This window comes from Falco biarmicus, chromosome 13 (assembly GCF_023638135.1).
Source record: "Falco biarmicus isolate bFalBia1 chromosome 13, bFalBia1.pri, whole genome shotgun sequence".
Lineage (NCBI taxonomy): Eukaryota > Metazoa > Chordata > Aves > Falconiformes > Falconidae > Falco > Falco biarmicus.
The window spans coordinates 5,424,288-5,440,103 of record NC_079300.1 but is presented as its reverse complement, the minus strand read 5'-3'; the positions used below and the strand labels follow the sequence as shown (position 1 = coordinate 5,440,103).

Sequence of the window (15,816 nt, the reverse complement as noted above, 5' to 3'; positions counted from 1 at the left end):
TAGGAAACAGAGAGGTTGCCCTGTATCATGCCGGTTTGATAAATGAGGTGGAAACTATTATATAAACAATTATTTTTTCCAAATTTTCTCATCACTTTCATATGCACAAGTGTGCTTTCATTATTGATTTTTTTGATCATAAACTACAGACATGTTCTTTCTCGGGCTTCTGGTTTTAATATCCAAAGGGATCAGAGATAAAATTCATGACTTATTAGGACTTATGTATACAGACTTAAAAAAAAAAATACGATGAAGATAGTTATTGTACGTGCAACCAAAATGAATGGGAGCTTTGTCGAGGAGAGTAGAATTAGCTGTGTGGGTATTTTGAAGGCTTATACATCTCATTGTGAAAAAATAAATGGGATGTTAAAAGTGAAGGGATGCAATCTTCAAAGTCATCACGTGGAGCAGCCACCACCCTCATACACTTAAAGAGAGTGCCGTGTGAGCTCTGTCCCCATGCAAAAATGGGCTGAATGTCATTAATAGAGCTGGGATAATTATGAACTGAATATTAATATGTTACTTGAATGAAGAGGAAGGGCTGGCGATATTTTTTTTTTCCATTATTTTTCCTGTGACATATTATTGAGTTTAGAGAATGGTTTTTAAATTGCATTATTTAGGTCTCTATATCATCTCCAGAATGCGCAGGCGTTTGACACTGGCATATCAGTTTATCTGGTCTTTTTGAAAACATGTCACCTTCTTTCAAGACATGTTGTTATAGAAACATACCTTGATGGATTAGGTCTTTGAGTCTTGTCTGCTCTGTTCCTATTCAATGCACAGAATGATGTCACGTTTGCTGACACGTAGAATTGGTTGAAAGGTTTGAAATTTGCTTACAGGGAGGCAGAAATCCGAGGCTTTAATAACAGATTCTCTTGATTCCAAATCTGAATGTGACTGTTAATCATGTAGTGAGCTTAGAAATTTAGGGTGATCTTTAAAACTGGTGTGTTTTCGTATCTCCCTTGCCTATGCACAAGAAAAGCTGGTCACTGCCAACAGTCCCAGTCCCTTTCTTGTGTGAGTGTGTGTGTCTCAGTCACTTACATTTAGTGAATGCTTTTATTGTAATGTTGTTGCACCAAAGCAATGCCAGTAGTACCATATGTTAACGATTCAATTTGGGCTATGCATCCAGGGCAGCTCGCATTGGGATGAAGCCATTGCAGGTTGCGTTGTCTTATCAAACCTTTTTTTTATCACAGATACTGTGGCAAGATTTTCCCGAGATCTGCAAACCTAACACGTCACCTGAGGACGCACACTGGAGAGCAGCCCTATAGGTACAGCAACCCCTTACCCCTGACTGTGGTGTGGTCAAGTGGGTAAATTGAGGGAATGAGTGTTCAGGTGCCTGGCTGGGCCAGCTCCAGTGCTCGCTCCTTCGCCTCGGTGACCCACCATTGCATTTTGGTCTCAAATGGGGCTTTTTGCATTCAATGCTGATAATTCAGCATTGGAGCTGCAGAGGTAGGGGAAGGTTTTGGTCCTAGTTAGTGAAGTTATTTTGATTTAGGCAGCTGCTCAGGCACTGTCTGCAAGTCCTGCCTTTGCCTGGAGGGTTAGCTGGCACTTCTGAAACCAGCAGGACGGAAGTGATTTTCAATAGGGCTCATGGTCATATTTTCCCTTGCAAAAATGTTATTTTGTAGGAGCTCTGTGGTGTTCTTTGCAGCCTGAAGTTGGGTGTTTTGTCAATCATCTGATTTTTGAAAGGTCCTGGTTGCAAAGGCATTACTGTATTTGTTTGTTTCCTGCCTAATCTGAATCCTTTCTAAGGTCTGCTTAACCAAAACCCATGTGGCTGTACTCTCTTGTTGATAAGAATATGTAGTGATATTGTGTCCAGGACAGTCACATGCAGAAATGTGTATAGAAGCTTCACCTTATTGAAAATGAAAGATTAATTTGAATCAACTGGAAAGAAGCCAGTTCATGTTCCAGTAAAACAAATGCACCAAATTTCTGCATTTTATGAGCTGTAAAGAGCAGAGTAAGCTCATTGTTTGTGAGGAAACAATATGTTTTTGGCCTCTAGTCTCTTTGGGAAATGAGATTCACATCTAATTTTATTGAAGGAAGGTCTTGATGCATGTTATACCCGTCCACTATATAAAAGCCACAAGCAATTAGTAGCATAATGGATGATTTCAGCACTAAAAAAATTTGACATCATTGACAAGCATAAGAGAAGCATGGGAGAAGTAAAAGATTGAAAAACTAAAGTGGTGAAGACTGTTGGCTAGTTGCCAGACAGAGAATTTGGAATAGTTATAGTATGACTTAGTAATGGCTTAAAGAGCAATACAGTAAAGGCTTTAGGGACTCCAAATCGCTACAGAGTATGAAAATTGATGCCTCTGGTACTGGAGTGATAGACTAAACTACTCACATTGGCACAGTATTAAAGGTTGGGACTGTTTATTGCTGGTTTTTGCAAGATAACCAAATTTCCTCTGGGATTAGCAATCGAGCAAGCTAATTCCTCAAGAAAAGATTTAATCACACAGTGTAATTTAGAATAGGAAAAGAAATAACCCTTTTTACCTTATTTGAGCATTAGAAGAGATCTGTTTCATGTTTTTTCCAAAAGTGTTTAATTGTATTGTATTGGCAGCACATGAAACAATAGAGTTATTGCTCTACTGTTTTTAAACTTCCCAACTTTGCGTGCAACAGTTTTCAGAACATGGGAATCAATTACCCTACCTAGTTTGATGCCATTAACTCTGAAATATTATGATTATTCCTAAAGGCAGTATTTGAAATATAAAGCCCAATGTGAATTAAAGCTGAAAAACCCACCGCAGAAGTGACGTCTCCATTCCAAGAGCAGAGTTCTCCAGTTATTCAGCCAAAACTTGTCTTTATTTCAGGGAGGGTTTTGCCTCAATAGAGACTGAGGAACGGCAGTTGGGTACTGAGGCTGAGCCCAGAAGGTGGTTCATGTCTCTTAGGACAAATCTTACATTTCCAGCTACTAACAAACCCTTTTCTACCCACTTGTTTTGATTTTTTTTAGATGCAAATACTGTGACAGATCCTTTAGCATATCTTCTAACCTGCAGAGACATGTCCGTAACATCCACAATAAAGAGAAGCCATTCAAGTGTCACTTGTGTGACAGGTGTTTTGGTCAACAAACCAATCTTGACAGACATCTAAAAAAGCACGAGAACGGGAACATGTCTGGTATGTATGCCTTTTCCTTCCCCGGCATGCCCTGCGTACCACCAGCGCTCATAAACAGAGGCTGCATGCTCGCTTTCAGTGTACTGAGTGTCAGTAGGCACACGTTGTTCTGCGCCATCTGCTCCGATGAGTGGTTTTTTGGAAAATATGTAAGTGCATAAGCTCTGCTGACATTTAAAGTGCTTTGAAAATCCCAGCATAAACTCTACCCTTGTATAACTTAATACGACTGGATGATGCCTTTTCTTTTGGTTTTAATTAAGCCAACCATAGCATTTTGAGAACAGACTGGGAAAGTTGGTTTAATCCCATCTCCGCAATCACTCGGCTTTCAATAGGAGTCCTAGATTTAGAATCTCAGGGGGCACTCTAAAAGATTTTCCTGGCACCTTCTGAAATATTCTCACTGTCAGGAGCTGAAAAGCTCATGCTATTATGGAGGTAATGATGTCTCCCAAGCCCAGAGCAAATCGGTCACTGCACAGCAGCAGCAAAGGCAGTGGCAGGTAGTGGATATCACTGGTCTGGTTTAGGTATCTGCAGGGTTTAATGAAAACCCTGTCTGCAGACTTTGATCTAAGTTTCGCTCCTCTGGAAATAACCAGGTACCTGCAGAGAATGCTGAGCTGCCTTTTCCCCGATGCTCAGAGATGTCTGTGCCTGGTCTCAGGGCTAATGCACCTGGGTGATTATGGCAATGGCTGCTCCGTATTTTAAGCATGTTTGCATAATTAGTAGCTAAAATGAAGTTCCATTTGCTTAGTTCAGCCATTGGTCTAACACAGTTATTGACTGACACTCTTGGAGCTACAAGGGAACAGGAGGGAGATGTTGGAATAGATACTTGGCAAAAGCAATAACAAACCATGGAAATGGCACCCAGCATGCAAGGAGTTGTTTTGGCTGGAAACCACTTTTGCTTCATGGATACTGCTACTTCCCTTCTAGTTACTGGTTTTCTGGCCAAAAGCTGATTGATCACTATGACTTTTTCTGGCTCTCACCCATTTTAACCAGTGTTGCAATTTCAATTTGATTTAAATGGTTAAATATAAAAAATGTGAAGGAGCAACAACAGAAGTCCTCTGTTTTGCTTTAAGGTACTGCAACGTCTTCACCTCACTCAGAACTGGAAAGCACAGGGGCAATCCTAGACGACAAGGAAGACTCTTACTTCACAGAAATTAGGAATTTTATTGGAAACAGCAACCACAACAATCAGTCCCCCCGAAACTCAGAGGAGAGGTGAGTTGCATCTGATCTGCATTCAAAAGGGGCCCCTCTTCCTTTTCCAGGTTTGCTAGCTTATTAAACCGGATTTTTCACTTTTGATGATGTCTGGAGCCAGAGTTATTTTAGCCATCTGGTTGCTTCAGTGTTGGTGTCTTATGAAAAGAAACGTATTGATTGTGCAGGAGCATATTCCCAGTGGCAAGTTCTGGCCAGAAGGTTCCATCCATGAACACATTTCTCTGTGTATCAGGAGCTCTCAGTTTCACGTTCCCATTGTTAATTTAAGTCTGTTGCAAAATTCCCTCCTTTTACGTTCACGGCAGAACAGGTGAATTCTATATCCTGTGGCTAAATGTAGAGAACCTTACCATTTAAATGCAATCTAAATGTGTAATTAATAGACTAAGCTAAATTCTTGGATCAAATGAAAGATTATAACTGAAAGGCCTTTCCCGTAAGTAACTCAATCCCAAGAAAAATGCTGACTAGCAAAAAGCTGGTGAGGTTGTGGGTAGGCATTGGTAGTCCACAGTGTTCTAGCATGTGAGAGACTTTTTCCTTTTATTATTTATGAAGTATGTGGGTGTTTCAGTTCTTCTGAACTAACAGAAGAGAGACCACTTCTAAATATTTTCAGCTAGTAAAAATACAGCTAAACAGAAAAGGCTGTAGCATGGATACGCACATCAGCTATATGTATTTCTTTGAGACTGGTGTTGCAGTATGCATTATGTGCACTTTGGAACGGGCGTTACATTATCAGCATCAAAAATTTCTTACTGTCGGTGAACAAACTTCACTGTATTCTCAATTTCTAGATGCCTTTGTGAAGGGAAAAAAATGGTGGACATAACACAATTTCCATGAAAGTATTGGATTAAGTGATTACATGCATATTCAAATTTCATTCCATCTTGATTGGCAATGAGGGCTTGGGATTTTTTCCTTGCACATCTGGTCTCAACATGTCCTCCGACAGGAAGTCAGCAAAGTGGAAAGGTTGCTGGGTTGTGCAGTGTTTCCTTTCTAAATTTGGCACTTCAGACTGCTCTTGACGGATATTTTATCCCTGGCAAATTGCTGCATTTGAAAGCATAATTAGAGAATCTGTTTTCTTAATCACATGGCTTTTGTTACTTTGGTTGTAGTCCATCTCCCTTTCATTTCTAGCAGCCTCAATTGAGCATAATAAGCAAGTTGGCAGCCCAAACTATGCTCAACATTTTCTTATTTCTGCCTAGTTAAATAAAAGATGATAGAGATATTGCTCTGATTATCTTAGAGGGGGGTGGCTGCTTCAGCTCTCCCGACTCTGCACAGCCTCAGATTTTTTGATACTTTGATATAAACAGACCATTTCCTAGCCTTTTTTTTTTTTTAAATGCAATACCAAGCTCATGAAAATTAGCTGGAATTTGCTCAGAAAATAGATGAAACTGTATTATGTGTAAGAAAACGGTGCTGTTGTATAAGAAACCATCTTTCACTTGTGTATGCTCCATAAGAAATACATCTTTTATAACATACATCTGTTACAACAGCAAGTCAGACATTAAATACGAAATATGCTGCTAGGGCTCATCCTTACCTTGCTCAAACTTTTGGTACATTCCATATTGTCCTGCACAGTTTGAAGCACACAAAGTCTAAAGCAAACTGCGGGCATACAATAAAGTTTCCATTTTTGTAACTGTATTCCTGGAAGAGTAAGGACCTTTTGCACAATGAGAACAATAGATGAATCAAGGCCTCCATGATACATAACGTGGCAGAGCACATACACTGGTAGCGCAAATTTCACGTGGCTCCGAGTACAGCCCTTCTGCACCACTAGTCCCTCTGGCCATGCATTGGTGGATGTGGCAGTGGTGCTGAATTTCTTTAGCTCTCATTTAACGCAGCAGGATGCGGTGCAACTGTGGATGCTCAGGATCCTACAGGGCTGAGGCCATTAGCAAATGGGCCCCTACTTCAGCGTGGGTATTATGTCCTTGATAAAATCCCCTAGGAAGTACTTAAGAGAAGTCATTGTCTGAAAGCAAAGGACAACGTAAGAATAGTGGGTAGACCAAATGGTTTTCCATGTGCGTATTGCTATAATTACTCATTTAATAAGAATAAATGCACTTAAAATGCTATACGACCTTTCTTTTCATTACTTCTTACCCTTCAAATCAGTTGATAATGTAGTTCAGTGTGGTGGCAATATTGCACACCACTCTTCAGATCTTCAGCTGAAGTCCTTTAGGTTCCCATGTATGTAATCCATACGTTCAGTGAAGTAGTATGCTTCCAAATGGGTGGTAGTGTACCAAATTAATTATGCATGTAATTTTGACTTTAAAACTCTGCATGGAGTATTGGATGTCATTTTTGAAAATGCCGGATCTGATTTTCAGAGTTTCTTGGCCCCTAAAGCTTTTGTTAAAAGGCAATGAGTTGTTTTGCCCAGAGTACATATATGATTGGAAACATGAGATGAAATAATGCGTGAGAAAATTTGGAATGGATATCTGAACATATCTCTGCTTGAACAGTAGTTTTTAGCAGAGTAACAGGAAAATCCCATGCTGATGGTACTGTAACATTCAACTGATTTTTGAGTGAAATTTTCTCCAGTACTGCCTAAATGTCTGAAGATAAACAAGATATGAAATACATAAATAATTTTGTTCTGCTGGCACAGATCTTTTCCAGATCTGCCTCCGACGATCTGCTGGTAAGGAGCTTTTGTAACTGATTTGTGATTATTGTCTGGGTTTGTTTTGGTACTTTCAGAATGAATGGCAGCCACTTTAAGGATGAAAAAGCCATGGTAGCCAGCCAGAACTCAGATTTGCTGGATGACGAGGAGGCAGAAGATGAAGTCATGATGGACGAAGAAGATGAAGAGAGTGAAATTGCAGGGAAAACAGTCAAAGAGCCTGTTACAAGTGACATGCATGAGGGGACTCCAGAGGAGGATTACGAGGAAACGAGTACTTTGGACATGAACTGCAAAGCTTCCCCTGGCAGGTTGGTTCCTTCCGAGTATTGGTGTGCCCAATATGCGGAATAAAAACAATACACCATACAAGAGTGCCAGCACCAAACTGTGTGCCGTGGGAACCAGTCCGAAGTAGCCAGCTTCCCAGTTACGATAGCAACGTGCGTCTGTGTTTGGGTCAATACCAGCCCTGTTTTCAGTCTCTTCATGCAATCTGTAGCCCTTAAGAGGAAAAATAACTGTGCTCGGGGAGCTATTGTCAGGTTGTGGGTGAGACAGGAAACATTCATGGGAGAGACGTTATCTGCTCTATAAACTGACCTGCATCTCCCATAATGGTCTTGTGAAAGGCTGTGGAGACAACAGGAGAGAGGTGACCTCTCCCTCCCCTTCTCCTGCTGCCCACCCTCTCCTCTTTACAAAAGAAAGGAGAATTTCTTTTATTTCAGGGTCAGAATTCCACAGGGCAATGTGGTTTATGAACTTGAAAAAGGGGAGAAATAGCTCAAATGTGTAAATCTGAGGAGGACGAGGGAAGGTGGAGAGGATTGTTTAGCTGACATTAAAACCTCTGTGGTGTTTTTGTAGGTATAAAGAGGAGGAGTATAATAAGACTGGACTTTCGGCTTTGGACCACATAAGGCACTTCACAGATAGCCTCAAAATGAGGAAAATGGAAGAAAATCAATATAGTGAAGCTGAATTGGCAGCTTTCAATACTTCCCAGCTGCCAGAGGACCTAAAACAGCCGTTGTACAGGAAATCCAAATCCCAGGTAAAGCTTAACTCAGTAAAAATGTTATTGTCGCCAAATACCTGAAGGATTAAACTGTTAGTATGTGGCAGGCAAGGCCGTTTCAGCTTTGTCAAACAGGGCTGTGCTCCACGTCCGCAGACCTCAGCCTGCCCCGACCTCTCCCTGCACCTGGGAGATGTGGTGGGTGCTCTGGTCCCTGATAGTGGAGGATTTTCTTACCTTTTTTTTTGTTCCCATCTGCCACCTGCAGAGATGCCACGTTAAGAGATAGTCCTACTCCGCCTTCAGACAGCTGGCATGGTCACACTGATGCCAGGGAGTTTAGCTGCAGCCTTGCAGGGGTATGACTCGATCATCTGGCTGGCTTGGCTTTTTGGTATTTTTTTTTTTAATAGTCTGTTGGATGTTACTGCCTCTAGGTCCTCAACATTTTTTTCAAACAGCAATAACTAGAGTGATATCTTAGTGCTATTTCTTGATTTTTTTTAAAACGTTAATTAGAATGGGTCTTTTTAGCCCCTTTAAAAGATTCCAGTTTTTAAAACTGCAGAGAATGCCTGTAGAAAAAGGTCAGCAAAGGAGACTTTTATCTGGTGAAATACAGGACCAGCCAAGGGATAATGTGATTCCTCAGGCTCTTGAAATCTGCCTCCTGTGCCAAGAATCTGAAGGCAGAGGAGACTCTGGGACCTTGTCTACTATCAAAGGTTTCTCAGAGCTTTGTGAAGCCAGATGAAAGCAGAAATTATTATTACTATTAGTGAGTCAAAAGTGTCAGTGGAAATGTTGACAGTGGTTCTACCTAATGTGTTTTATTTTTTTAAAAAATAAGTTGAGAATAGCAGTCGTAGCCTAAATGATGCCCTAACTGTGTAGAGGTGGCACGGGTCCAAGCTCAGATCCATGCCGCAGGATCCTGACCTCTTTGTCCTTCTTCTTTCCTTGTCCAGGCGTATGCGATGATGCTTTCTCTCTCAGACAAGGACTCCCTTCATTCTGCATCCCACAATTCTCCCAATATGTGGCACAGTATGGCGAGAGCTGCTGCAGAATCCAGTGCCATTCAATCCATCAGTCACGTATGACATTGTGAAGTCTTACCAAGAATGGGACCAAGTCCAAACCAGTAGCATGGCTCTTTCATATATGACTATTTAAAAGACTGCTGAGCAGAATGCCTTATAAATCTGCAGGGTCACTCATTTAAAGTCTGGTGACCTTAAACTGAATAATTTTAAAAAGAAAGAAACTATTTATTCTCAATATTTTGTTTTGCACAGCAAAGGCAGCTGCTGACTTCTGGAGGATCAATGCGACTTAAAAAAAAAAAAAAATGTTTCAGTGGATTATGTAAACTGGGGCCGGGAAAAAGTGTCTTCCAGTTCACCCGGCTTTGAGGGGCAGGGGCAAAAGGGTTAAGACTGCATTGATACACACATGGGCACTCCTTTAAAGTAGGAACTGAATTGATTTTCTTTTTGTATAAGATAGTTTGACACAGGATTGGGAACAGTTGCTTTTATGTACAAATCTCTTCATTAAAGCTTTATGCATTTTAGCCCTTCAAAGAAAGAAAATAGTTCTATCAAATGCACACTATCCATCGTAAATGTAGAAAGAAGTAACAGGGAATATTTTGTTCGCTCCGTAATTCTTTTGCCTTCTCAACTGCATTGTTAAGAAAAAAGGAAAAACAAGGAAAAAAAAAAGGAAAGAAAAAAAAGAACTCTGAGAAACAATACATAAGAGGCTTGTGTATATTGTAAACTATGAATGTTCACTACTCCAAGAAGCTAAATCATCCAGATAATTCCGTGAAAACACCACGTTCATCGACAGCACCACTAGTTCAAATCATTGTAAGGAGATTTTAATTTTTGACAATCATGTCACTATTTTGTTGTATTGTTTCCTTTTCCCCCCTACCCTCTAATTTCTTCTTTGTGTTGTGTGTACCATGTATTTATTTGTTGGCAAACGATTGTTTGTTGATTAAAATAGCACTGTTCCTATAACAAACAGCACTGCTGCAGTCCCCCACTGCGTTACGATGTAAGGCACCCATGTACTTCAAAAAAAGTGAGGTGAACTGATCTGTGTATATGGGAGTGCAAAACAGTGTTTGAAATTTTCTTACATTCCTCTTTTATTTTATTTTTGCCTTTTAATGAACTAAATAACTAATAGATGCGACTTAGGTTTTGGTTTTTTTTTTGTAATACAGTAAATTGATTCGATTGTATAAACAGTTATAATTTCTTCATGAAAGCATGATTCTTCTGATTAAAAAACTGTACCCAATATTTTATGCTGGTTGTCTGCGAGCTTGTGTGATGTTATGTTCATGTTAATCCTATTTGTAAGATGAAGTGTTCCAAATTTATGTTTTTAAAAAAAATAAATAACGGAAGGTATTCAGTTATTTTTGGGGTTTTTTTGGCCTTTAGTGAGGGACCAGATTTATTTTTCCTTTTGTTTATAATCTCATTTTGAAATAATCGGCAAGTTGAGGTACTTTCTTTAAATGCTTTGTACAATGTAACTGTTACGCATTTCAGTACATTACTATGGGAGGATCAACTTAAAAAAATAATAAAGGACTACAAAACTGAAGGGATCTTTTTCCTTCTTGTCTTATTTTATGTCTGGGTCAGTGCAAAAATGGCATATTTTGTCTGCATTCTGGGGAGCAAAGACACTGTGGAATCAGGGGGATAAGGGTAACCAGAAGGTGGGGCATTGCAAAGCGTCTTGGGCTTGGTCATGCAACTATGACCCAAACCAGAGTCTTTCCATAGACCATTGGAGGGTTTTAGATCAGTCCTTTTAGCTTCAAAACACTACCTTAAAAAAGAGAAATATTTAAGTCATTTTACAGGAGGGATTGGTGTAAGTTCACCTTTAAAAGCTGTTGTAGAGCCTTGAGCTAGGGCTGGTGATGCACCTGCCTGCTGCTCATGGGGATGACGTCAGCTTGGCTGGCTAACAGCAAAATGTTGACTCACCAGAATGATAAAAATCCAAAGCTGAGAAGCTAAATGGGCTTTTAACTGCATGGAATTAACCCTTTCGGGTCTAAAAGAAAGAAAAAAAAAAAGAAATTAGGTCCATTTAGGCAAAAGTACCTCCAAAGATGGAGGCCTTGTCTGCAGGCCAAGGCAGAAGGGTGCTCCTCCCTCAGCCCATTTCAGTACACGAAGGCCTCTCATAGCCGACCAGGTCCTTAAATTACATTTCAGAATAAGCTCTATATGTCATTCCTGTCTTCAGCCTTGGTTTGACTTGTTCAATAACCATCATGTAGCAACAGGGGCACCGACAGAGCTGGTGGCCAGCTGGGGCCTGCAGGCCAAGGGTTTCCATGCAGGAAGCCTAAGCTGCACCTGGAAACAAACCAAAATAATAACAAAAAAAAAAAGAAGCGCCTGTGTGCATGTTCTTGTACTCACCTCACTGGCCTGAGCTAATGGTCAGGTACCTGCAGATAATTGCATAAATAGGCTATTATTTTTAGTGCAGTTAAAGTCACCCTGAAACTTGGGTTCAGGTTTCTGCCAAATAAAGAGAACAAATAGATTAATCAAGTCAAGCTTTATCTGCAAACAACTTTCCAGATCGTTTTCCCCTTTAATGTGATGCAATGACAGTTCTTATCAGCTCTGCTCTCCGTTGCCCTAAATGAAAGGGGCTTGGGGGGGTGGAGAGAGGGTGGGACCGTTTCCCCTGGGTTGAACGTTCTGGGTTACAGTAGCACACTCCCATCATATAACTGTCAGCAAAAGTACTCCTCGAGCTGAGCCATAGGGTTAGTTTAACCTGTGCTTAACTAGGTCTATTGACCATCAGGGAGCGGCTGCCACCGCCTCATCAAATCCCTGGGCTGATGTTTCCATTGAGAGCCTTGAACTTTGTATTTTCATGTCAAAGTATCCCACCCAGCAGCACTTCCTACTGGGTGCGATGAGCAGAAGGGGTGAAATATCACAAGGGGGTCCTTCAACTCCGTGTAGATACCTTACCGTGATCTTGATTTTCATTGCCTTTTCTTAGTGGCAGAGTTATTTACCCAGAGGAACAGCTGAAAAGCAAACCCGGATTTGATTTGCCATCTCATTTCCCAAACAAAGAAAGAAAACTGGATCATTTTATCTTTGTGTCATACTCTCTCTGATGGACCACACAGATGCACTTGTTCAGATGCAAATTGCTAAGTGAGGACCAATGTTTCTGGCTTACTGCTACAGTGATTTTTGTATATCTTTTAAAGAAAAAATAATATAAATCCTTTTCTAAAAAAACCCTTCTGCTTATTTCTGCATCATCCTACTGTTCACCCCCCTGTAGTAGTTTTGCGTAAGTCAACTAATCATTCCCATGTGATACAGCAGCCTTACTAGACGAAGGAGCTGCATATTACTGCCTCAGTTCCTATCTACAGAATCTGACAAAGCACCAGCATGACAAGATAATTAATCAATATTTCACCCTGGCCCAGATCTTCCATACCACTGCAGGTCCGAGTTGCTGTTCCCGTGTCAGCCCTGCTGTTTATCTGCGTTAATAGCCACATTTATGGAGTAATGGGAGGGGAAGTTATTATAAAAACATTTGTGATGCTGCTTTTGCTTAGCGATTCAGTTTGGCCCATTGCTCCATGCGTGTCTTGAACTTTAAAACTTTCTGTCAGGTCCCTCTTGCTCAGATGTACAGAGAATTGTTGCAAACTCCTGGATTGTTTTGCCACAGTCTGCTGCCTTCCAGCTATATTAAGTCTCATTTGTGGTTTTGCTGGTCAGTCATATAGTGGTACGGAAAAGCTAGTTCATTTTAAAGATGCTTCCAGTAATGATTTAAATGAAACAAATGCATCCAGCACCAAACAGAGAACCCTTTCTCCATCTCAAAACCCACATACCTTGCCAGGACTCCAGTTGTAAGGAAATCTTTTCTGCAGCTTGGCCAAAACCATCCTTGTTCCCATCCCATTGACCAGCTGTGTAGGTTTGTGCTAGAGGGAAAAGAAAAAAAATCAGCCAAATTTGCTGTTTTCTCACAATCTAGATTTTAATCAACTAGAGGCCTCAATGCCACATAGTGATTCAGGAACTTGGGGTACATCTTGCAAGAGTGAAGCCTTTTTCCCAAAACTGCTGCCTAAATTGTACTTGGGACCGGTTGCCCCCCTGGGTATGGCCATAAACCAGACTGAATGCAGAGCCCTTTGCTGCTGCGTGCTGGAAGCAGAGCCTTCCTTTTTTGATCCAGGAGTGTCTGTATTTTAATGGCAAGTGAAGCTATTTATATCTAGAAATCCATTCGGGGAAGTTCAGGGAACCTTTTATTATGAAAGGTGCCGTGGAAATATAAAAGTAGTCTCATATAATGTGCTGGGTCAGAGCTTTAGCAGTATCAGCTCCGGCTGTCTGAGTGGAGGGTCTGAAAGAAGGCACCTCCAGAAGGCAACCTCCTTTTTCCTGCTTTACTTTAATACTAATTAATTCCAGAAAGGCTAAAGAAATTTGATGAAATGCTACACTTCCAAGAAAAAGTTTTGCCCCAATGTCTTAAAACAGGCCTCCCAGCTTGGGAGGGTCTAGTGGGAGAAGAGGGTTAGTGATCATTTTGATGCTTAAATTATCAGTAATTAAGAAGTTGATTTTCTGGGATTGAGGAAAATTTTAAACAGCTGCTTCTTTCAGGCCTTTACTTCTCATTTTCATTAGCATGTGCTAAGGCAATCTGGAAAATATATTTAGATCTATATTATGCTATGTCAAGACCTCAGCATCTGTACCTTGGGGCAGATACATGTGAGATAGCCGAGGGTAGATGTGCCAGCATGCACATGTGGAAGTGTTCAATTTGTAATATGATTATAGCCCCAAAACAAAGCCCTCTTGATACCTGTGGCATATTTGTTTCATGGTAAGCACAGAAAATTCTCAAAAATCATGTCATGTTTTGCATCACCAGCCAACTCAAACTAGAGAAGTAGCGATTTAATTCCTGGGGAATCTCTTTCAACAGGCGCTTGTCAGGGCCAATTAAGGTCCAAGCAGCCTTGGCCTAATTGGGTTGAGGTATGCAGCAGCGTAACATGGTCATTTAGCAAAGCAGCCCTTTGTCCAGGCCAGTGCTCGCCCTCACGCTGGCCAGTGTCTCTTCCTGAGGGTGCCCGGTGAAGAAAGTCCTGCTAGACAATCGCCTGGAAAAAGTTAACAAGTGCAGTGAGAGTTTTTAGCAGCAGTGCATTAGACAGCCTGGTCATTCACTGCGTGACCTCCTGCATTAAAGTTACCATCATGGGAGGCAAAGGTGGGGAGCTGCATCCTCTGTCCACGTAATGCAAGCCCAGCACTAGCATCTTCCGAGGATGCTCTGTTGTCTCCTTTTCCTCTCCCAAAATAGTTTTTCCTTACATCTGAAGTGCTAATATACTAGAATAGAGAGAGAAAAAAAAAAAAAAAGGTATGTGAGCTGAGATGTGGAGATGAATTTAAGCGTTCAACCCCTCCTGAATTTCAGAGGGATTTGTGTCAAAAACCCCAGCAACAGACTCAGTTTCAGGTCATCCATGATCCAAATGAAAGCAAAACACTGAGGACAGGGACTAATAGTCTACACTCAAAACATTCTTACAGATGTTTTAATGATTTAGATCTTCCTAGTTATGGAACTGGATGCTTTACTGTACCCAGCTCTTCCATAGAATCATAAAATAGTTTGGATTGGAAGGGACCTTTGAAAGTCATTTAGTCCAACCCCTGCAATAAGCAGGGACATCTTCAACTAGATGAGGTTGCTCAGAGCCTCATCCAACCTGGCTTTGAATGTTTCCAGGGACAGGGCATCTATTACCCCTCTGGGCAACATGTGCCAGTGTTTCACCACCTTCATCTTAAAAAATTCCTTCCTTTTATCTAGTCTGGATCTACCTTCTTGAAGTTTAAAACCATTACTCCTTATCCTATCACAGCAGGTCCCACTAAAAAGCCTGTCCTCGTTCTCCTGTTACTGCTAGGGCTGTTGGGCACCCATCTGGTGTGTCTTCCCTTGAATTCAACTGTAGTCTGAACATGGCCAGGGAACTTTTCTAGCACTCAGCCTCTCCTGGCTCATGTCTTAAAGCAGGATAATGTTTGCCACCCTCAGACCAACGTGAAGTCCCTGCACACCGACACCAGCCTACGCTTTCTCAGGAGGGGACTCCCAGAGATGTGAAGTCCAGTCAGCTGCAATCACAACCGTGTAATAAAAAATTAGTTCAGAAGGATCCACAGACCCTCTGCTCTGTGTAACCACAAGCCACAAAACACGTTGCAATCCACTGTAACAAAGTAAAGACCTTTATTACATTTAGACTTGATTCCCTGGTACTCTTTTTGGAAGCGGTTCTGCTGTTTTTATTACTTAAGAGCTATTAAAACCTTAACCACTGCATGGAGCAACTCACTCCAGCTTTACACTCGTCCATAAAAACTTTGAATGAGAGATCAAGAACTACTTTTTGGACCTAACACCCCGTCAGCTGAGGAATGCCAGAATCAGGTCTGAATTTGTTCCTGTCCCGGCTGAGCGTACAGACCAGTCTGAGAGATGTTGAAGGGCAGGAGCAGGACTTGCAACTGGA

At 41.2% G+C, this 15,816-nt stretch overlaps 1 protein-coding gene across 2 annotated transcripts in view; it reads left to right on the top strand.

Moving 5' to 3' along the window:
* The window catches only part of MECOM (MDS1 and EVI1 complex locus), a 348,406-nt gene extending 337,603 nt beyond the window's left edge, over positions 1 to 10,803 (top strand). For both annotated transcript variants that reach the window (XM_056358820.1, XM_056358821.1), the window contains 6 exons: positions 1,224 to 1,301; positions 3,041 to 3,210; positions 4,311 to 4,455; positions 7,222 to 7,458; positions 8,018 to 8,204; positions 9,137 to 10,803. In XM_056358820.1, coding sequence (XP_056214795.1) covers positions 1,224 to 1,301; positions 3,041 to 3,210; positions 4,311 to 4,455; positions 7,222 to 7,458; positions 8,018 to 8,204; positions 9,137 to 9,271 — 952 coding nt within the window. In that variant the 3' untranslated portion in view covers positions 9,272 to 10,803. The remainder of the gene's footprint in view (positions 1 to 1,223; positions 1,302 to 3,040; positions 3,211 to 4,310; positions 4,456 to 7,221; positions 7,459 to 8,017; positions 8,205 to 9,136) is intronic.
* The last annotated feature ends 5,013 nt before the right edge of the window (positions 10,804 to 15,816 follow it).